General features: G+C 44.4%; 1 protein-coding gene across 3 annotated transcripts in view; it reads right to left on the bottom strand.

Moving 5' to 3' along the window:
* LOC121558164 (seizure protein 6 homolog) overlaps positions 1-23,225 on the bottom strand; it is a 143,250-nt gene that overhangs the window by 20,391 nt on the left and 99,634 nt on the right. For all 3 annotated transcript variants that reach the window (XM_041871648.2, XM_041871657.2, XM_041871638.2), the window contains exons 4-6: positions 17,261-17,453; positions 3,756-3,941; positions 2,190-2,358 (exon numbers count right to left, since the gene is read on the bottom strand). In XM_041871648.2, the coding sequence (XP_041727582.2) occupies positions 2,190-2,358; positions 3,756-3,941; positions 17,261-17,453 (548 nt within the window). The remainder of the gene's footprint in view (positions 1-2,189; positions 2,359-3,755; positions 3,942-17,260; positions 17,454-23,225) is intronic.

The raw sequence follows: 23,225 nt of genomic DNA, 5'->3' as shown, positions 1-23,225 counted from the left end.
TGTGGGTTTGATTCCCACGGGGGGCCAGTATGAAAAAATGTATGCACTCACTAACTGTAAGTCGCTCTGGATAAGAGTGTCTGCTAAATGACTAAAATGTAAAAATTGAGTTGGCCTTGTGCAATAGAACCAATGGAATAGCCCTCTAAGTGCAAACCCCAGCCATCTGGCACCCAATACTTGTATTGTTATTATTTTTTAAGGGCGTAGATCAGCTTTAACACTGCAGATATACTGTGGCTTCCACCAATGTAATTGTCTGCATCATTTCCAATCCCCCATATTTTTTTGTAAATATATACAGTACCAGTCAAAGGATTGGACACCTACTCATTCCAGGGGTTTTCTTAATTTTTACTATTTTCTACATTGTAGAATAATAGTGAAGACATCAAACTATTAAATAACACATATGGAATCATGTAGTAACCAAAAAAAGTGTACAACAAATCAAAATATATTTTATAGTTGAGATTCTTCAATGTAGCCACCCTTTGACTTGATGACAGCTTTGCACACTCTTGGCATTCTCTCAACCAGCTTCACCTAGAATGCTTTTCCAACAGTCTTGAAGGAGTTCCCACATATGCTGAGCACTTGTTGGCTGCTTTTCCTTCACTCTGCGGTCCAACTCATCCCAAACCATCTCAATTGGGTTGAGGTCGGGTGATTGTGGAGGCCAGGTCATCTGATGCAGCACTCCATCACTCTCCTTTTTGGTAAAATAGCCCTTACACAGCCTGGAGGTGTGTTGGGTCATTGTCCTGTTGAAAAACAAATGATAGTCCCACTAAGCCCAAACCAGATGGGATGGCGTATCGCTGCAGAATGCTGTGCTAGCCATGCTGGTTAAGTGTGCCTTGAATTCTAAATAAATCCCTGACAGTGTCATCAGCAAAGCACCTCCACACCATCACACCTCCTCCTCCATGCTTCACGGTGGGAACCACACATGCAGAGATTATCCGTTCACCTACCCTGCGTCTCATAAAGACATGGTTGCTGGAACCAAAAATCTCAAATTTGGACTCATCAGACCAAAGGACAGATTTCCACCAGTCTAATGTCCATTGCTCGGGTTTCTTGAACCAAGCAAGTCTCTTCTTATTATTGGTGTCCTTTAGTAGTGGTTTCTTTGCAGCAATTCGACCATGAAGGTCTGATTTCATGCAGTCTTCTCTGAAAAGTTGATGTTGAGATGTGTCTGTTACTTGAACTCTGTGAAGCATTTACTTGGCCTGCAATCTGAGGTGCAGTTAACGCTAATGAACTTATCCTCTGCAGCAGAGGTAACTCTGGGTCTTCCTTTCCTGTGGCAGTCCTCATGAGAGCCAGTTTCATCATAGCGCTTGATGTTTTTTGCGACTGCACTTGAAGAAACTTTCAAAGTTCTTGAAATGTTCCGGATTGATGACCTTCATGTCTTAAAGTAATGATGGACTGTCATTTCTCTTTGCTTATTTGAGCTGTTCTTGCCATAACATGAACTTGGTCTTTTACCAAATAGGGCTATCTTCTGTATACCACCCCTACCTTGTCACAACACAAATGCATTAAAAAGGAAATTTCACACATTTATTCCACAAATTAACTTTTAACAAGGCACACCTGTTAATTTAAATGCATTCCATGTGACTACCTCATGAAGCTGGTTGAGAGAATGCCAAGAGTGTGCAAAGCTGTCATCAAGGCAAAGGGTGGCTACTTTGAAGAATCTCAAATACAAAATGTGTTTGGATTTGTTTAACACTTTTTTGGTTACTACATGATTCCATATGTGTTATTTCATAGTTTTATGTCTTCACTATTATTCTACAATGTAGAAAATAGTAAAAAATTAAGAAAAACCCTGGAATGAGTATGTGTGTCCAAACTTTAGACTGGTATTGTATATATTTTCAAATATATTTTCCTTTATTATTTTCCCCTAACCCTACCAATCCTCCCCTAATTGGAGTAAACTAATGGACAACAACACTTAGGCTTCTACTTCCAGCTTATATACATTTTACGGACACAGTATATTTTACAATAATTAGATTTTGTTTGTTTTTAGTCCCATCCTTCAGCTCCACTCACCCAAGATACGCTTAATCAAAACTGAAAATACTTGGAAGAAAAATAATACTATTTGTACCCAGGTCTGACTGAACACTGTAGTGAATTGAACCCAATGACTGACACCACACCTGTCATCATCCTCTGCCAGGGCCACCTTCTCAAAGTGGACGTGCACGCGCTGTCCCTCTGGGGCCTCCAGCAGCCAATGACATGTCAGGTTGTTGCTGTAGTTGCTAGGGAAAAAGGGGGACACAATGCGTCCGACCGTGGCATTCCGGACAATGCCACCACAGGCAGCTGGGATGCCCATGGAGAATGCAGTAGGAATGGGAGGAGGGAAGGAAGATGAGATAGATGGGAGGGGAGAAGAGAAAGAAGATGAGATAGATGGGAGGAGAGAAGACAAGGAAGATGGGAGGAGGAGAGAAGAAGGATGGGATGGGAGGAAGAGGGAGAGAGAGACGTATTTTAGTCTGGGAAAAACTTTTGCTTAAATATCAGTCAAACAGAATGTGTAACGACAGAGAATACTGTACCTTGGGAAACCATGACTAGAGATAAACCAGGAAAACACAATGAGTGGAGGTGATGAGTAAGAGCAAGAGCAAGCTCTGAGTTTGTGTAAATAAATAAAAGAGAGTGGGTCTTGTATTGGTATCAGTATATCACAACAGACGAATGTGAAGTTAAGCTAGGTAGACAGACACAAGGCTTAATTAAAGCAGTGCAGCAGCCTCAGCCCTAACCTTCCCTGTGGCACTCTGCCCTGTCATCTGTAATCACACCCTGGCAGACACCGTGCTGTGGGCTCTGGGACCACTGTCTTGGGCGCAGGCACACGCGCACACATACACACTGTATAAATGGTAGGAGAGAGAATCCTTATACTCTCTCCACACATTTTCTAAACTATGCCTTTACGATGTCCAACGCTAGGAGGGAGCATCCCTGCGCTCCATTCACTGTTAAAACAATGGAGAGACCCACTGTTCCAAACCCATGTTTATCTGACCAGTGCTAAAACATTCACTCACTATTCATCACTGGTGCTCATCAGAGCAGCAAAATGAGATCCTGCATCTAAACTGTCTGCTTCTAAACTGTCTGCTTCTAAACTGTCCTCCACTGGGGATTGAACCCTGTCTGAATCTGTGCTTGTTATGCAAGACGAATACAAGCAGACTCGAGGTGAACTTCTTGGAAGAGAAATATGATGCAGTCCTTGGTTCTGCAAGTATTTCTTTACTTCCTAGGAGAGGCCTGACTGAATAGGGCTGGCTGTTTAACATTCACCACCCCAAAGCAACAGATACTGCAACTCACACCATTAAGACCCAAATCAATGATTAAACCCCACTTAACTTTTGAGCAACACTAAGCTGAGTGCGTGTGGGATCATTCTAGTGGAGTCTAATTGCTCCAGTGAGGACAACATATTCATGTAGTTATACACCTCACTTGTTGAAGAGGGAAGAACTGTGTTGATGCTCTGGTAGGAATAGTTACAGGACAAATCACAGGGAATGTGAATTCGCTTTTGAAAGACTGTGACAAGGTTTGAGAAGGGAAGAGTGTTTGTGTCTATTAATATGTTAAATAACTGTGGAGAAAGTCTGTGTGCATAGCAAGGTGTATTGGTCCCATTGTGGTATTTGGGTGTGAGAGGTGTGTAGCTAGCTGCCCCCAGCCCTCACCGAGGCACTGTGGCTCTGTGCCGCTCCAGTAGGGGGTGCTGGCGTTGAGGCAGGTCAGTGTGTTGGTTCCTTGCAGCTGGTACCCAGTCACACAGTAGAAGAAGGCCTCTCCCCCAGAGTGGAGGCTGCTCACAGACACATCCCCACAGGCCGGCCGCTGGGGAAAGGTACAGCTCAACACAAATGCTGTGGGACGAGAGAGAGGGAGGAGAAAGAGAGAGAGAGAGAGAGAGAGAGAGAGAGAGAGAGAGAGAGAGAGAGAGAGAGAGAGAGAGAGAGAGAGAGAGAGAGAGAGAGAGAGAGAGAGAGAGAGAGAGAGAGAGAGAGAGAGAGGGGGGGGGGGGAGAAGGGGAGAGAGAGAGGGAGGGGGAGGGAGGATAAGAGAGAGAGAGAATGAGAGTTGGACACAAACTGTGACTAACAGCATCCACACAGACTCAAAATAAAAGTCTAACTACAGAAAAACACTTTCTTGCTCATCATAAAGCCTTTTAGAGGGAAGGGAACCAAACCTAAAGTATATATAGAGAGAGGTGTGAGGATGAACACTGACAGGTCATAGACCCTATCCTACCAGAGTACAGTACATGTCTATAGGACCTAGGTTATTCCAGAGCATAGCCTTAGTGTCTCAGGATGATGGATTTGGCTGGCCATATGCCTAATGGAGGCCATAAAACAGGCCTGTCTGCCCTGCTCTCTCTGCCTCTCCATCCAGGTACATTCATGACACACTACACACACATACAGTATGGCTTCCTAATGCTTATCATGCTCAACAGAATGCATTGCTTGGCTGAATACCCACTGAGGGACCTAGATCAATAACGGTACTGTTTTGTACGCATCAATCTGTGAACATGTAACAGGGACCAGGAGTACTGTCTGTATTTCAAGAATGGCCCACACGTGTATCTTTAACAAACAACTGTTAGTGTTTTCCCCTCATCCCCAGCTATTTATAACAGAGATATGTGTGGTTCTCGCTCCGGGCTGTCTGTCTGACTGTAATTGTTGCAGCTTCATTGTTAGCCTGTTGGAAGGCAGTGCAGCACTCCACCATTGATTCTGTCTCAAGGAGACATTGCCTCTCCTCAGGAGAGAAAATATTACAGCAGTGGAGGCTGGTGTGAGGAACTATAGGACGACAGGCTCATCCCACCAGCCTCCACTGATGTACAGGGCTGAAATAGGGCGATAAGTCATAACCTTTGACCTGGCTCAGCCCTGTCAACCACACACACACACACTCAGGAAGATTTTTGCTTCACTCTCTGATTCCTCAAGCACTCATAGAGAGAAGAGGACCAACAGGAGTCTGTGTAATGTTTCCTATTAGAGCAGTATTCAGACTAGTATTTATCTAGTCACCAGTGATGACTGCCGAAACCATCCTCTATCATCATTCACCCAGCTAGGTGTTATGAGCGTCAGTCTCAGCACTAAATATCAAGGCTTACCGGGCTCTCATCCACTCCGTAAACTTCAGTTTTAAATACAAGATAAAAGTGTCATCACAGCAGCATCATATCCTCTATGGGTACCCTGTTATAGGCCTCATCTCCTCTATGGCAGGTAGCCTAGCGGTTAACGCGTTGGGCCAGTAAACAAAAGGCTGCTGGTTCCAATCCCAGAGCTGACTAGTTGAAAAAAATCTGTCAATGTTCCCTTGAGCAAGGCACTTAGTGCCTGTAAGTCGCTCTAGATAAGAGTTGGTTAAGTTAAAAGCTATCCCACTTTTAACTTAACCAACTAGGATGGTCTTTTCTCTAAGACTTGCAATTGCAAAATTGTTGTTTTGATATCTATTTTTCCTGTCTCAAAATATAATTATATATAATTTTCTTGTTTTAACAAAAGTGGGATAGCTTTCAACTTAACCAAATCTTATCCACAGCGACTTACAGGAGCAACTGGGGTTAAGTGCCTTGCTCAAGGGCACATTGACAGATTTGTTTCACCTAGTCCGCTCTGGGATTGGAACCAACAACCTTTCGTTTACTAGCCCAACGCGCTTAACCGCTAGGCTACCTGCCATAGAAGAGATGATGCCTATAACAGGGTACCCATTGAGGATATGATGCTTGTAACAGGGTACCCATAGAGGAGGTGATGCCTGTAACAAGGTACACATAGAGGAGGTGATACCTGTAACAGGGTCCCCATAGAGGAGATTATTCCTGCAACAGGGTACCCATAGAGGAGATGATTCCCGTAATAGGGTCCCCATAGAGGAGATTATTCCAGTAACAGGGTACCCATAGAGGAGGTGATGCCTGTAACAGGGTACCAATAGAGGAGATGATTCCAGTAACAGGGTACCCATGAAGGAGATGATTCCATTAACAGGGTACCCATAGAGGAGATGATTCCAGTAACAGGGTACCCATAAAGGAGATGATTCCAGTAACAGGGTACCCATAGAGGAGATGATGCCAGTAACAGGGTACCCATAGAGGAGGTGATGCCTGTAACAGGGTACACATAGAGGAGGTGATACCTCTAACAGGGTACCCATAGAGGAGATGATTCCAGTAACAGGGTACCCATAGAGGAGGTGATGCCTGTTTAAGTCACTCCACGCTTCACAGGAGCTCCTCTGACAGTAAAACTTGGGTCCAGATCTATCGTCTTGGGCCTTACTGGCTGGGAAGGTGAGAGCCTGTCTGTCCTGAGGACAGCCTGTTGGACCTAAGCTCAATGATACCCCCTCTTCCTCTCCGTCCTCCCCCACTTAAAAACCAACGGCGATAAAAGGCCAGAAGGAGAGGGCTGTGCAAAGCTAGAGGAGAGGCCTGCTACTGACTGCTGTCTAATCTTTCTAGAGCATGCGATATGAAAGCTAAAAGCGCTCCTTGGAGTCAATGAGCCAATGAGCAGGGCCCAGACGCTCCCCTCGGCTATCCATTTTATTTATGGTTTATTGCAGGCAGCGGCATGCGTATCAGCGCAGCGGGGCCTGGCTCAGGGGCGAAGGCGTGGGGGTGTTGTTATAGCATTATCACCCCGCCGTTTCTGTTTCAATTAGACTAAAACAGAGGGGGCACTGGAGGCTGGCCTAATGTGGAGCTGATCCTCCAGGTACTAAATCACACTGGCAGCCAGGCTCCTCCTCTCCACTGTCTCCACAGCCTCCTCCTCCTACTGTGTTACATAGGCCATAAAATGAGATGGGTTCAGACTGGTAACGATGCCGTTGGAACAACTGGCTTGGGAGATTAGCTGGCGGCTAAGTAGCACTAGCAGATTCAATGGCCATCTTTATATTCTGAGTGGCCCTCAACTCCCCGGAGAGATATGATAGAGTGCACACTGGGCCATAGAGCTCAGTCATAAGCTCAGTCCACATTTAGGACACCACACAGGGACAGAGGAACCAAATATAGTCAAAAAAACGTCACCATGTTTTTACCAAAATTGTGACTTTACAGTGTTGTCTGTAGAAATGTGTCACTACGAGAGCTTTGGACTATAAGGTTATATCTGAAAAAAGATGATTCTGACATAATTGGCTTTAAAGTTCTGAACCCTCATTGGTTTGAATGGTGTCAGTGGTGTTTATATTGTATTCTTTTGAACTTTACAACATGAATTGGGGTATATAGAGTACTATATACTATACATTGAATAGAACAAGGACATGTCAATAACTCCATTTTGACAAAAATGCTGATAGAACCTTATAGTCCCAAACTCTCGACTAGTAAGTAGCCTCACACAAGTCTTGGCTTGTGCATGCCGGAACAGCTCATAGGGCAGGCACCTATCTCTGTAGAGTGAGGCAGCTCAATGTACAAGTACACCCCTTGACCAGGACGCTCATCTATCACAGGGCCTTACCACCAATCTACAGTATCACCTTAATGCTGAGTGCCAAGCAGAGATGCATCAGGTCCCATTTGTTTACCGTCTTTGGTTTGACTTAACCAGGGATTGAACTCACAACCTTCCAATCTCAGGGCAGACACTCTAACCACAAGGCCACTGAGTTAGTAAGCTCGCTACTAGGTAAAGAAATTACCAACCTTCTCACAACCTAGTTATATTAACAGTTTGCCATCACAGAGGTCACCTCAGTCCCCTAGCCATTTCGCTCTGCCTGCAATCAGTGAGAGGCCTGTCCTCATAACGCCGCAGCGCTAGCTCGCTAACAGAGACGAATGGTCTATTAAGACTCCTGTATTTTACATGACCTAATGGAAGATACATCCTCCTCCATGCCATCCACGGGCATTATGAAACACAGAGGGGATTCATCTGCAGCCAGGCTCATCAGGACTCATTGAGAATAACCGTGTGTGACAGGGTCACTGAGGAGAGAAGACAGGGGCAGATGGGAAATCTGTTTCAATGTTTAGATTGGATTAAACGCTGCCTCACATTAACCTCCACGGAGCAGCGAGAGCAAAGGAATGGTAAAATGACCTTTCAGACCTGTGACTGTGTCTGAAGGCCTCTATGGGATATGCAAGATGTGGTAGTGTGGAAGGGCATCCTTCTGCCAACCATGGAAAGGAGAAAACACCTGCGAGAGTGACATTTAATCTACTTGGCAACTGGCATAGATTTCTGTGCCATATTCCCATTATGGGAAATGGTGTACCATATTTATGTACACTTAAAATCATGTTAAAGAGTGGACAGAAAGTTTTAGGCACCAACATAAATCCTTTTTTTCTGATTTCGTAGCTTCATACTCTTACATTGTCCCCTGGTTTGTCATTCAGACAAACAAAGAAACAAAGGTCATACAGAGATACAGAGACTCCCGTTCTCATGGGAATAATACAGTAGCAACCCACACACCTCTCATTCCCACTCAAACCTCAGGTGCCAAAAGCACAAAGGCAATAAAAAGCTCTTGCTTCATTAAATTTACAGCATGCTGTCATGCTCTCTCGGTAATGGGCGTATCGTGTAATAATATGAATCCATGAAATGTCTCACTACAGCAGAGCACCATTGAGTTGCTATAGGAGCTAAGTGCCAGCAAATATAATAACTTCATTAAAAGTGAATAGACTATCGGTTGCCGTTGCAGTTAAAAACCCACGGTCCTCAGTTTTTACATGGCTTTGCTAATGCTAATGAGATTGTGATGTGGGGTCTGTAAAGAAAAGGACCGAAGAGAGAGAGGGAGGGCTGAAGTAGAACTTCAGAGGTTCACATCGAATGACTGAAATACAGACTGACTGGACACATGGATGGTTTGTGAAATGTTAGGGTTTGATTGAGGTTTGTTCCACACTCACTAGGCATCTGGCAGAGTTCAAGTCTCACACAGAAAAAGTAAACAAATTAGCCCTACATTTGGTTTATTTTAAGATTAGCTGGATGCTTAGCCCTAGGTTTGGGTTATTCTGAGGTGGCCTGGATGGTTCACTATCATCACAGACTAATCTGTGGGGACAGAATCGTTACGATGCAAACACATGAAAGGCACAAGAGGAGAATCGCTCATGCTACCTCTCTGAGTGGAATGATGATTGCTAGACATAATAATGCGTGGCTGACATATTAATGTCTTCACTTCTGCTCTGCTGTGGAAATCTGTAGACCAGAATCAGGATGCACAGATGGCCTGTTAATCAACCCTGACAGGGAACTGCAATGACAAACATTCTCATGAACTTCTTTTTGTTATATATTATAGGTACCTTACATATTAGAGCACTGCAGTCAGCAGTTTGATGGTACTTTGGAATTTGGTGCATTTTATTAACTTTACCTTACAAAACAAAATAACTTTAATAATCCTAACGGCAGTTCATTCATATTTACACTGCTGTTTGTTCACAGACAAGCCCAGTCCGTGCCTTGTTTATTCTTGACCGGCTCTTTTGAATACTTAATTCTGTTTGCAGCCGTTGCATTTCATGCTCTTTCCCTTCTTATTAAATACTAATGTGGTGGTAATTGAATTTAGTAAGAATCTATTCTGTTCTACAATTAAGTTAAAGTGAAATCCTCTGGCTGTAATTACTTCTCAATAATAGTTTAATAATAACGAGATGGATCACTATTAACTGGGTGAGGACAAAGTTAATTTAAAAAAGATCATTATATCAGTGTAAGTTTGAAATCAATTTGCCACCACTTTAATGGTTTTCATTAAAAAAGGATTAAGTGAAACATGTGGTTCTTTCTACAAGAGAATGATTAGCAACCAGACTGGTAGGTTGCCAGACAGTGGAAAAGTAGAGAGAGAGAGAGGGAGAGAGGGAGAGGGAGAGAGAGGAGGAGGTTGACTAGAGAAGAGGACGAAGATCAGAGGAGGAGGAAGAAGATGAGGAGCAGTGTTGACGGTCGGTGGGTCTTAATCTTGTGTCGTCCAGTGGCAGCATTCCTGACGTGTCTGTCTGACAGGGTGTCGGGGGACGCTTGTCTAACGTACTGCACGCCTGGTGGCTGTGATGTGAAGTGTGTCTGAAGGTGGCCACAAGGGACCAAAGCCACGTTCGAAAGAGTTTGACAGAGATACACTCCACTTCAATCCCACTGCTCCCTCTGCCACCACACACACATCAGCCACATTACTGCGTCTGCTACTGACTCATGTCAGTCTAAAATGCTCTCCTGTTCATACAACACTTTACCCCATTAGGCATCTGTGTGTGTTGAAGATATGTGAAATTGAATGACAGCCCATTGTGTTTTTAATGAAGATATAGGTGAAAAGACTCAAATTCCATCTCAAAAACAGCTTTTCCTGCCTGATTACCTGGTTCTGTAAATGCAGGTTTTACAAATCAAAAATGTTTAATCAATGTGTGTAGGAGAGTTTGTATAATTAAGGAAAGAGCTGGTAAATGTGTTGGTGGAGATAGGATTCAAGTTTTGAGCTTATGGCATCTTTTTTGTCGCTGTCTGAAAGCAGTTTTGTGTTTATCTGTATTTCAGTGTATGTGCGTGTAGGTTCCCACATAGGCCTACGTGTGATTGCAATAATGTAATGCATAAATGGCAAATGGTATATGGGAGGACACCGCTGGCCTTTTGTCTAACTGCGTATTTCTAATCACTCACCAATACAATGGATGCCCTACTCCACCACAAGTAATCATTAACACAATCACTGCTATTCAGGGTTCAATAGCAATGGAGGCTGAACCTGAAGGCCTTGTACTTTATGGAAATAGGTATATTTTTAACCTCTAATCTTCTAGAGAAGTTCTCAACTGGTTTTGTCTTGGGACCAACATTTTCTATAGAAGACTGCTGTGACCGTCTTGTCAATTGTTGGAAGCTTCACGGTTTGTTCTGAATTACAGTTAATTGTTTTGACATTGATCTGTTAGCAGAGATAGTGTGTTCAAGCAAATTACAGTATTCATGAAAACCAGTGTAATCTAATCTTACACGCCCTTAGAGGGCGTGCCAAAACTATAACCGCTGTATCACTGAAATTGGTCAGGAATTTCTAAGCTGAGTTAAGTCACTATTGTCCGTTTTGGCAACCACTCCGCCCTTCTCCATATTTCATCTGTGGATTAATTTAGATGTCTTTGTTGACAGGAGAGGCAGCAGAGACCTAGTGCCTGGCAGGCAGACTAACAGCAGCATTTGACAAGAGACTGAGGAACACAGGGAAATGTGGTGTAGGGGAGAGTGAAGGGTGAAACAAATATTGTTTTCCACATTAAATCACACGAGTTATACAGGTAATACTGATCTGATCTGTGCGGGATACAGTCACATGAATGTTCAATCAGAAAATTGAGTTGTGTGTTATTTGTCTGCTGAACCCATATACTGTACAGTGCATTTGAAAATTATTCAGACTCCTTCCCTTTTTCATTACAGCCTTATTCAAAAATGGATTAAAAACAAGTTTTTCCTCATCAACCTACACACAATACCCCATAATGACAAACTGAAAGTAGGTTTTTAGAAATTTTTGCAAATGTATTAAAAATAAAAAACAGAAATACCTTTTTTACATAAGTATTCAGACCCTTTCCTATGAGACTCGAAATTGAGCTCAGGTGCATCCTGTTTCCATTGATCATCCTTAAGATGTTTCTACAACTTGATTGGACTCCACCTGTGGTAAATTCAATTGATTGGACATGATTTGGAAAGGCACACACCTGTCTATATAAGGTCCGACAGTTGACAGTACATGTCAGAGCAAAAACCAAGCCTTGATGTCGAAGGAATTGTCCGTAGAGCTCTGAGACAGGATTGTCTTGAGGCACAGATCTGGGGAAGGGTACCAAAAAATGTCTGCAGCATTGAAGGTCCCCAAGAACACAGTGGCCTCCATCATCCTTAAATGGAAGAAGTTTGGAACCACCAAGACGCTTCCTAGAGCAGGCCGCCCAGCCAAACTGAGCAATCGGGGGAGAAGGGCCTTGGTCAGGGAGGTGACCAAGAACCCGATGGTCACTCGGACAGAGCTCCAGAGTTCCTCTGTGGAGATGGGAGAACCTTCCAGAAGGACAACCATCTCTGCAGCACTACACCAATCAGGCCTTTATGGTAGAGTGGCCAGACGGAAGCCATTCCTCAGTAAAAATCACATGACAGTCCGCTTGGAGTTTGCCAAAAGGCACCTAAAGGACTCTCAGACCATGAGAAACAAGATTCTCTGGTCTGACGAAACCAAGATTTAACTATTTTGCCTGAATGCCAAGCGTCACGTCTGGAGGAAATCTGACACCATCCCTACGGTGAAGCATGGTGGTGGCAGCATCATGCTGTGGGGATGTGTTTCAGCAGCAGGGACTGGGAGACTAGTCAGGATTGAGGGAAAGATGAATGGAACAAAGTACAGAGAGATCCTTGATGAAAACCTGCTCCAGAGCACTCAGGTCCTCAGACTGGGGCGATGGTTCACCTTCCAACAGGACAACGACCCTAAGCACAAGTCTCTGAATGTCATTGAGTTGGCCAGCCAGAGCCCGGACTTGAACCCGACTGAACATCTCTGGAGAGACCTGAAAATAGCTGTGCAGCGATGCTCCCCATCCAACCTGACAGAGCTTGAGAGGATCTGCATAGAAGAATGGGAGACACTCCCCAAATACAGGTGTGCCAAGCTTGTAGCGTCATACCCAAGAAGACATGAGGCTTTAATCGTTGCCAAAGGTGCTTCAACAAAGTACTGAGTAAAAGGTCTGAATACTTACGTAAATGTGATATTTCAGTTTTTTATTTTTAATACATTTGCTAACATTTCCAAAAACATTTTTTTGCTTTGTCATTATGGGGTATTGTGTGTAGCTTGATGAGGGAAAAAAACAGTTTAATCAATTTTAGAATAAGGCTGTAACGTAACAAAATGTGGAAAAAGTCAAGGGGTCTGAATACTTTCCGAATGCACTGCATATGTAATATGTGTGTGGATGGTTCTTGGATAAGGCCCTGATCTGGCCTAGTCTCTGCACCATCAGAGGGACCGTCTCAGTGGGGAAGCGATGGAGGGGCTGATAAACAAGTGTGTGAGAGACAGAGCGGCGTGGAGCTGGAGTGGTACCGCAGGGGGCATGAAGCCCATGGAGCTCTGAGACGAGGGGACGACACAGACAGATGTGGCTGTCAGTAGTGAGACGTCACCAGGGGTGAGGGGAGCCTGGGGAGGGACATGTTTCTGTCTAACTTGTGTATGTGTAGACATGCATGGCACGCACGCACACACACACACATACACACACACACACACACACACACACACACACACACACACACACACACACACACTCCCTCTACCTCTCTCTGTCTCTAACTTTCACTCTTCTCTCTCACTCTTCTCCATCTTCCTCTTCATCTCTATCTCCCTCAGGTGTATAACTTCTACCAACTTTCTGGCAAGGCACTTGATGTTAATGATGATGATGCCCCAATACTCTCAGATAGTGGTCATAAAGAAAAGGAGACAAGGAAAGAAAACAAGTGTTGGGTAGGTTTTGTGCTGAGCTTCACATTTTCTCCCAAGTCTTTGAAAGGCTGTTACTAAACAGCTGCCAAGGGGAGGTGTTGGAACAAGGTGTTGATCACTGATCAACTAATCAACTTTTATCCCAAATCTGTGTGGAGAGTGTTTTCCCCCACTTGATTCTTGTTTTGCTCTTGTTTCATTGATCTTAGTCCCAGAGCAGCTGGTAAATAAAGACTGTCTACACTGATAGATAATGGTGATATTACCATATCATTACCTGCTGCTTGAAATCCATCCGCACGCAATTACTACTCTTATGACTGCTGGCCAAATGGGAGATGGTAGCTGAAGCTTTGATAACCATCAGTGTGTTTCCATGCCAATATAGCTACAGTACACTGTGCCAGAAATGGACTCTCAGGACTGGCCTTCTACACTAGATGACTAACATACAGCTCTAATGGTGTATGATGAAGTAGAGCAAACTACATGAAGAGAAGCACACACCACCACTGATGGTATACACCTGACACGAGAGAGAGAGAGAGAGAGAGAGAGAGAGAGAGAGAGAGAGAGAGAGAGAGAGAGAGAGAGAGAGAGAGAGAGAGAGAGAGAGAAAGAAAGGTATTTAAGGTACAAATAGATAAGACAAGGTAGGTGAGCAAGCATTACAAGTATCAAGGTTAATCGATTTAAATGTAAAATACCAATACAGAACCCATGTACATATGTATGCTTCATAAATACTGAGCAAATGTTTATAGCACCCGCAATGATCAACACAACTCGTTCTTAAGTTTCCTCAAATTCACTGTTTGATCAATCTGCCCCCAGGAATGATCTAGTAAGACAGTGTTGATTTCATTACCGGTCACCTCAGCCAGAGGAGGTGACTATGCAGGATTTAATAACAGACACTTTCCGATTGCCCGGCATCCATCTTTAAAACAAATCAGTCTCCTACTCACTGCTTGTCTGATCACATTCTCCACACCTCATTACGGCACAAGGTGATCTTGCAGAGCAAAAATATTGTAATATCAGAGCAATCATCTTAATACACGTAAAACTGTCATGGTGTATAATTGAAAATGTTACCGCTCTCCCTCTCCAGCTTATGTCACCTGGCAGACAATCAGACTCTTAGCTTACTTTGAGACAACATTTTATTAACATAGACATTAATGTTTTAGTGTAAAAATATCCAATTACAGATCTTTCTGAACACGTCAAAAGAGCAGAAGATACCAGATATATTATTTTTGCATCCTTGGACCAGAAATGTATGGAAGCCAACAGGGAACATTGTAGTATGCTCTTAAAAGCATGAAGATGTCCTCAAAGTGACTCCAAAGCAATTAGAAGGACAACGTTTTGCATTCAGAGCTTGTATAGGTAGCCTATACCAAAAGAAAAACCTGCAACGGCCAAAGTAAGTGGAAAATCATGAATATTTGTATTTTGAGCAAACAATTCCCCTAACCAGGAGAACTCTTGTTCTGCCAGAGGCATGCAGAAAGATGGCTGACTAGTTGATTGATGGATCCATAACTTAAATTTGATGTATCCTAATGGGAAGTCAATTTGTTTCCAGGCAGTGTTTCATCGAGATTCAAGGCACTTGTGATTAAGGTGACCAAATTATATGCAAATTATTCAGCATGCCCCGAGAACATTATTATTTATTTTTTTACATTTATTAACATTGATAGAGAGAGGACGGGAGGGAGTGAGAGAGGAAGAGAGAGGGAAATAAAGAGACAGAGAATGAAGAAAAGAGAGAGAGATTCCCTCTATGAACATGCCAGATTTCGTCAAACTACTCTCCCATAGGTTATTTTATTTCCACTGTCGCTGTCTGCTACAGAATGCACCAGAGACAGGGGAAAATATAATCAAAGTTATAGGCCACCCTCATATAGCCAGCACAGATCAGCACGACGTGCTGCTCAGAGAATATCAAACAGGTCGAGCGGAGGAGGAGGGGGGGTGAGGGGGAACCACTGTGTGAGGTAATTGGAAGTTTTGTAAAGAAGGAGAAAGTTATTATCATTGGCACTGCTCCGTGCCCTGCCGTATGATTGCCATGTTATTTAATAGAGCAGCAGAAGCCTGCCACAAAAAGCCCTGAAGGTCCCCCTCACCCTCACCACCCACACACCTCGCAAAGGAGAGAGAGAGGGGGGAGCATAGCATGATTCAGAGAGGGATGGGTGAAATGCAATTCTTATTCAACCAGTAATCTAGGCATTGTTCAGAATGGCACTACCCATTTACAAACCTGCCACAGTTCATTAGCTCACATAAATGAAAGAATATGGAATAAATATTTGTAAAGTTGCTTTTCTATTTTACCACCATGTGTAAGAAACACGGGTCATAACTGCATGCAGTCTCCTTCTGCAATCTCTAGTAAACGACAATTAGAAGAGCATCATCACAGCAATTTCCCCACCTGATTATGCTGCCAATTGACAGCTGTTGTCATTTTGTGGCTAACATGAGCACATTATGTTGACAAGGGATAACGGGAAGGTGAGCCGCTGCTGGAGGAGGGGAGAGGAGAGGAGAGGAGAGGAGAGGAGAGGAGAGGAGAGGAGAGGAGAGGAGAGGAGAGGAGAGGAGAGGAGAGGAGAGGAGAGGAGAGGAGAGGAGAGGAGAGGAGAGGAGAGGAGAGGAGAGGAGAGGAGAGGAGAGGAGAAATCAACCTCTCAGGCCCTGTCTATATTGTCACTTCATATGGGTTACAACTCACATTCTGAAACTTGGTTAGTTGTTGTGCAGTATTTGATTAGGTTGATGTGCTGTGGTGTTTGGTTGGTGGTTGTGCTAGTGCTGTGGTGTTTGGTTGGTGGTTGTGCTAGTGCTTTAGCGTTTGGTTGGGTGCACAGGTCCTAATCCAGGCACTTGTCATCTCCCGTCTGGATTACTGCAACTCGCTGTTGGCTGGGCTCCCTGCCTGTGCCATTAAACTCCTACAACTTATCCAGAACGCTGCAGCCCGTCTGGTGTTCAACCTTCCCAAGTTCTCTCATGTCACCCCACTCCTCCGCACACTCCACTGGCTTCCAGTTGAAGCTCGCATCTACTACAAAACCATGGTGCTTGCCTACGGAGCTGTGAGGGGAACGGCACCGCCTTACCTTCAGGCTCTGATCCTACACCCAAACGAGGGCACTACGTTCATCCACCTCTGGCCTGCTAGCCCCCCTACCTCTACAGAAGCACAGTTCCCGCTCAGCCCAGTCAAAGCTATTCGCTGCTCTGGCACCCCAATGGTGGAACAAGCTCCCCCACGACGCCAGGACAACGGAGTCACTGACCACCTTCCGGAGACACTTGAAACCCTACCTCTTTAAGGAATACCTGGAATAGTATAACACCCCCCCATTTAAAATAAATAGGGTGGTTGTCCCACTGGCTATCCTAAGTTGAATGCACCAATTTGTAAGTCGCTCTGGATAAGAGCGTCTGCTAAATGACTTAAATGTAAATGTAAATGCTGTGGTGTTTGGTTGGTGATTGTGCTAGTGTTTTAGCGTTTGGTTGGTGGCTGTGCTAGTGCTGTGATGTTTGGTTGGTGGTTGTGCTAGTGCTTTAGCGTTTGGTTGCCCTCGGATCTTACTTTGGTATCTGAGCAGGAAGGACCCAGGCTGGGTCTGTCTCTGGCTGTGGAAGTGGATGGTGATGTGGTTGCTCCAGCTGCGTACAACCAGGCCCTTCAACAGTATAGACTCGTTGGCCAGAACAGAGGGCTCCCCACCCCCCAGGTCCTCAAACGTCACCCGCTCCCCCTCCCACAGGCTCACGTTCACCACCTGCATGGACAAACACACACAGAGGAGACCAGTTCAGTAAAGGACACACATCAATACATACAGGTACATAGACTTGTAAAGAGGGTGACAGAGAAATGTGGTGAGAGGAAGCCGCCTGCCTCCTTCACTGAGCTTTTACAGTCATACGATGGCACCTAAGAGATATGCCTCCATGTCACTCTGCAGAGTTTATTCTCATATAAAACCCAGAGATATGCCTCAATGTCACTTCACTGAGTTTACTCTCATATAAAAACACAGTGCCTTCGGAAAGTATTCAGACACCTTGACTTTCTCCACATTTTGTTACGTTATAGCCTTATTCTAAAATGCATTAAATTCATTTTTTTCTTCATCAATCTACACAAAATACCCCATAATGATGGAGCAAAAACAGTTTTTAGAAATTTTTACAAATGTATAACAAAACTACTGAAATATAAAATGTACATAAGTATTCAGACCCTTTACACAGTACTTTGTTGAAGCACCTTTGGCAGCGATTAAAGCCTCGAGTCTTCTTGGGTATGACGCTACAAGCTTGGCACACCTGTATTTGCGGAGTTCCTCCCAATCTTCTCTGCAGATCCTCTCAAGCTTTGTCAGGTTGGATGGGGAGCGTTGCTGCACAGCTGTTTGATCGGGTTCAAGTCCAGGCTTTGACTGGGCCACTCAAGGACATTCAGAGACTTGTCCCGAAGCCACTCCTGTGTTGTCTTGGCTGTGTACTTAGGGTCGTTTTCCTCTTGGAAGGTGAACCTTAGCCCCAATCTGAGGTCCTGAGCGCTCTGGAGCAGGTTTTCATTTTAGTTATCTCTGTACTTTGCTCCATTCATCTTTCCCTCGATCCTGACTAGTCTCCCAGTCCCTGCCGCTGAAAAACATCCCCACAGCATCATGCTGCCACCACCATGCTTCACCGTAGGGATGGTGTCAGGTTTCCCCCAGACATGATGCTTGGCATTCAGGCCAAAGAGTTCAATCTTGGTTTCATCAGACCAGAGAATCTTGTTTATCATGGTCTGAGAGTCTTTAGGTGCCTTTTGGCAAACTCCAAACGGGCTGTCATGTGCCTTTTACTGAGGAGTGGCTTCCGTCTGGCCACTCTACCATAAAGGCCTGATTGGTGGTGTGCTGCAGAGATGGTTGACCTTCTGGAAGGTTCTCCCATCTCCACAGAGGAACTCTGGAGCTCTGTCAGAGTGACCATCGGGTTCTTGGTCACCTCCCTGACCAAGGCCCTTCTCCCCCGATTGCTCAGTTTGGCCGGGCGGCCAGCTCTAGGAAGTCTTGGTGGTTCCAAACTTCTTCCATTTAAGAATGATGGAGGCCACTGTGTTCTTGGGGACCTTCATTGCTGCAGACATTTTTTGGTACCCTTCCCCAGATATGTGCCTCGACACAATCCTGTCTCGGAGCTCTACGGACAATTCCTTCGACCTCATGGCTTGGTTTTTGCGCTGTCATGCACTGTCAACTGTGGGAACTTATATAGACAGGTGTGTGCCTTTCCAAATCATGTCCAATCAATTGAATTCACCACAGGTGGACTCCAATCAAGTTGTAGAAACATATCAAGCATGATCAATGGAAACAGGATGCATCTGAGGTAAATTTCGAGTCTCATAGCAAAGGGTCTGTATTTCTGTTTTTTATTTTTAATACATTTGCAAACATTTCAAAAAACCTTTTTTCGCTTTGTTATTATGGGGTATTGTGTGTAGATTGCTGAGATTTGTATTTTTTATTTAATACATTTTAGAATGGCTGTAACGTAACAAAATGTGGAAAAAGTCAAGGGGTCTGAATACTTTCCGAAGGCACTGTATAACTCCATGTCACTCCATACAAATTCATATCAACTGCAGTACCTTCCCCCAGGAAGGGAAGAAATAGAAGTCAGTATTCCGGGCTGTTCTGTCTAACACCTCAGAGAAAGTGTGGATGGAAACAGCAAAGACTGTGTATACAGTGAGGGAAAAAAGTATTTGATCCCCTGCTGATTTTGTACATTTGCCCACTGACAAAGAAATTATCAGTCTATACATTTTAATGGTAGGTTTATTTGAACAGTGAGAGACAGAATAACAACAACAACAAAAAAACGCATGTCAAACATTTTATAAATTGATTTGCATTTTAATGAGGGAAATAAGTATTTGACCCCCTCTCAATCAGAAAGATTTCTGGCTCCCAGGTGTCTTTTATATAGGTAACGAGCTGAGATTAGGAGCACACTCTTAAAGGGAGTGCTCCTAATCTCAGCTTGTTACCTGTATAAAAGACATCTGTCCACAGAAGCAATCAATCAATCAGATTCCAAACTCTCCACCATGGCCAAGACCAAAGAGCTCTCCAAGGATGTCAGGGACAAGATTGTAGACCTACACAAGGCTGGAATTGGCTACAAGACCATCGCCAAGCAGCTTAGTGAGAAGGTGACAACAGTTGGTGCGATTATTCACAAATGGAAGAAACAAAAATAACTGTCGATCTCCCTCGGCCTGGGGCTCCATGCAAGATCTCACCTCGTGGAGTTGCAATGATCATGAGAACGGTGAGGAATCAGCCCAGAACTACACGGGAGGATCTTGTCAATGATATCAAGGCAGCTGGGACCATAGTCACCAAGAAAACAATTGGTAACACACTACACCGTGAAGGACTGAAATCCTGCAGTGCCCACAAGATCTCCCTGCTCAAGAAAGCACATATACAGGCCCGTCTGAAGTTTGCCAATGAACATCTGAATGATTCAGAGGAGAACTGGGTGAAAGTGTTGTGGTCAGATGAGACCAAAATCGAGCTCTTTGGCATCAACTCAACTCGCCGTGTTTGGAGGAGGAGGAATGCTGCCTATGACCCCAAGAACACCATCCCCACCGTCAAACATGGAGGTGGAAACATTATGCTTTGGGGGTGTTTTTCTGCTAAGGGGACAGGACAACTTCACCGCATCAAAGGGACATTGACCGAAAACACACGGCCAAGGCAACAAAGGAGTGGCTCAAGAAGAAGCACATTAAGGTCCTGGAGTGGCCTAGCCAGTCTCCAGACCTTAATCCCATAGAAAATCTGTGGAGGGAGCTGAAGGTTTGAGTTGCCAAACATCAGCCTCGAAACCTTAATGACTTGGAGAAGATCTGCAAAGAGGAGTGGGACAAAATCCCTCCTGAGATGTGTGCAAACCTGGTGGCCAACTACAAGAAACGTCTGACCTCTGTGATTGCCAACAAGGGTTTTGCCACCAAGTACTAAGTCATGTTTTGCAGAGGGGTCAAATACTTATTTCCCTCATTAAAATGCAAATCAATTTTTGACAAATGCGTTTTTTCTGGATTTTTTTGTTGTTATTCTGTCTCTCACTGTTCAAATAAACCTACCATTAAAATGATAGACTGATCATGTCTTTGTCAGTGAGCAAACGTACAAAATCAGCAGGGGATCAAATACTTTTTTCCCTCACTGTATATTAAATTACAGATAATTAACATTTATTTCAGAATCCATCAGCTGGAATTCCAGCATATGATTGGTGAACGTGTGGTGAGAGAAGATGTTTCCAGGCCTTGACCTGTGAAAGCTCTGTTCCACAGTGGCAATAGAAGTGTCAGATAGAAGGAGGAGCAAAATGAAAAACAGAAGAACAGAAAACACCAAACTGCCCTGACGTGAATGAGAGACCAGATAAAAAGAGAAAGGGTTATAGGTGAGAGGTGCACTGTGTGGGTGAGAGGTGCACTGTGTGGGTGAGAGGTGCACTGTGTGGGTGAGAGGTGCACTGTGTGGGTGGGAGGTGCACTGTGTGGGTGAGAGGTGCACTGTGTGGGTGAGAGGTGCACTGTGTGGGTGAGAGGTGCACTGTGTGGGTGAGAGGTGCACCGTGTGGGTGAGAGGTGCACCGTGTGGGTGAGAGGTGCACTGTGTGGGGCCTCTAAGTGCGCACGAAAAGATGAGTGGTTGTCTAACATATGTTTATTAAACACGTAACTATATAAAGTCTCTTTGATTATGCTCTTATGAGGACAGTGCTGCTATAGCAACAGCTGTCAACCTAAAGACATATATCATGCACAACAACAAGTTAATGTAGTGTTAATGAACTCATAGCTACAGCATTGGATAATAGTCTCATTCAACAAAGGGCATCACAACCTAATCACATTATACTGAAAGCCCCATGACAATGAAATACTTCCAGAATACTGTTGGGGATAATCCAATTTGTGTTGGCATTAGTCCAGACTATCTACCTCACACTGATCTAATTCCTGGATCAGCACACGTCTGTCTGACAATACGGACGTGGTTTGTTTCGTTAATATGCAAACAGGAGGTCAACAGCACGTTAAGGTTAAAAGCATCATAATCCCTTAAAGGGGAATTACTACATTTTAATTTTATTTTGTCATTTAGCAGACACTCTTATCCAGAGCGACTTACAGTTAGTGCATACATGTTTTTTCATTTATTTATTTTCATACTGGCCCCCCGTGGGAATCGAACCCACAACCCTGGCGTTGCAAGCGCCATGCTCTACCAACTGAGCTACACGGGACTTACTACAATATGAATTAAGCTCCTCCACCAGAATAAAAAACTATGTCCCAATCACAACTGACTGTGCTGATAACTATTGTATTTAAAAGAAACATATGAAAGCTAAATAATTCAAGTGACACTTCTTCATAAAATAAACAACAGATTTTGGAGAGTATGTGTGGGAGGAGACGTATGCAGTCGACAGTGAGCTTTCTGTATCTCTCCCTTCAGCAAACCACTCCCCCTCTGCAGAGATTCCCCTTCTATCTCTACAGAGGTATGAAGGAACAGGGGGAGGAGGGAGACATAAAAGAGAGAGAATAAAGGAGAATTCTCCTCTAATTAGGTATACGTTGTGTGAGTGTCTGTGAGGGTACTACAGTATGTGGGCTGCTAGCTAATTATAGAGAATGATTCAGTAGGGGGAAGTGATAGAGCACCAGCACTAACACCTGTTCCAGACAGAAGAACTGGGCCATGAGGAGGAGGAGAGGAGAGGAGAGGAGAGGAGAGGAGAGGAGAGGAGAGGAGAGGAGAGGAGAGGAGAGGAGAGGAGAGGAGAGGAGAGGAGAGGAGAGGAGAGGAGAGGAGAGGAGAGGAGAGGAGAGGAGAGGCAGGTAGGCGGCAGGTAGCTTAGTGGGTAAGAGCGTTGTGCCAGTAACCGAAAGGTCGCTGGTTCTAATCCCCGAGCCGACTAGGTGAAAAATCTGTCGATGTGCCCTTAAGCAAGGCACTTAACCCTAATTGCTCCTGTAAGTCGCTCTGGATAAGAGCGTCTGCTAAATGACTAAAAAATGTAAAAAAAAATAAAAAATAATGAGAGGAGAGGAGAGGAGAGGAGAGGAGAGGAGAGGAGAGGAGAGGAGAGGAGAGGAGAGGAGAGAAAGAGACAGTCGTCCCCTGGCCCCCACAGTGAGGGCCCCAGGGCCGCCCATGGAGAGTCATGGTTCTGCTGGTTAATACTGAGGGAGGCTGAGAGGTCTGTCTGTCTGTCTGGGCCACCAGAACACAGTGACACATGGGCCAACACTGCAGACACAAAACACACTGCTAGACAACATACAGACCATATTCAACACAAATAATACCATAAACAAATGGAAAAAACACAGATTTGTGAAGATCACACAGGTACAAATCCTGGCACACACACACTGAAAAAAGGAGACTTTGTGTGATTTCCTGTGTGCATTCATATGCCTGTCCTTGAAAGGTTCTGGCAAGTCAGTC

This window comes from Coregonus clupeaformis, chromosome 5 (assembly GCF_020615455.1).
Source record: "Coregonus clupeaformis isolate EN_2021a chromosome 5, ASM2061545v1, whole genome shotgun sequence".
NCBI lineage: Eukaryota > Metazoa > Chordata > Actinopteri > Salmoniformes > Salmonidae > Coregonus > Coregonus clupeaformis.
The sequence above is the reverse complement of the archived record's forward strand: the minus strand, read 5'-3'. Positions and strand labels throughout refer to the sequence as shown.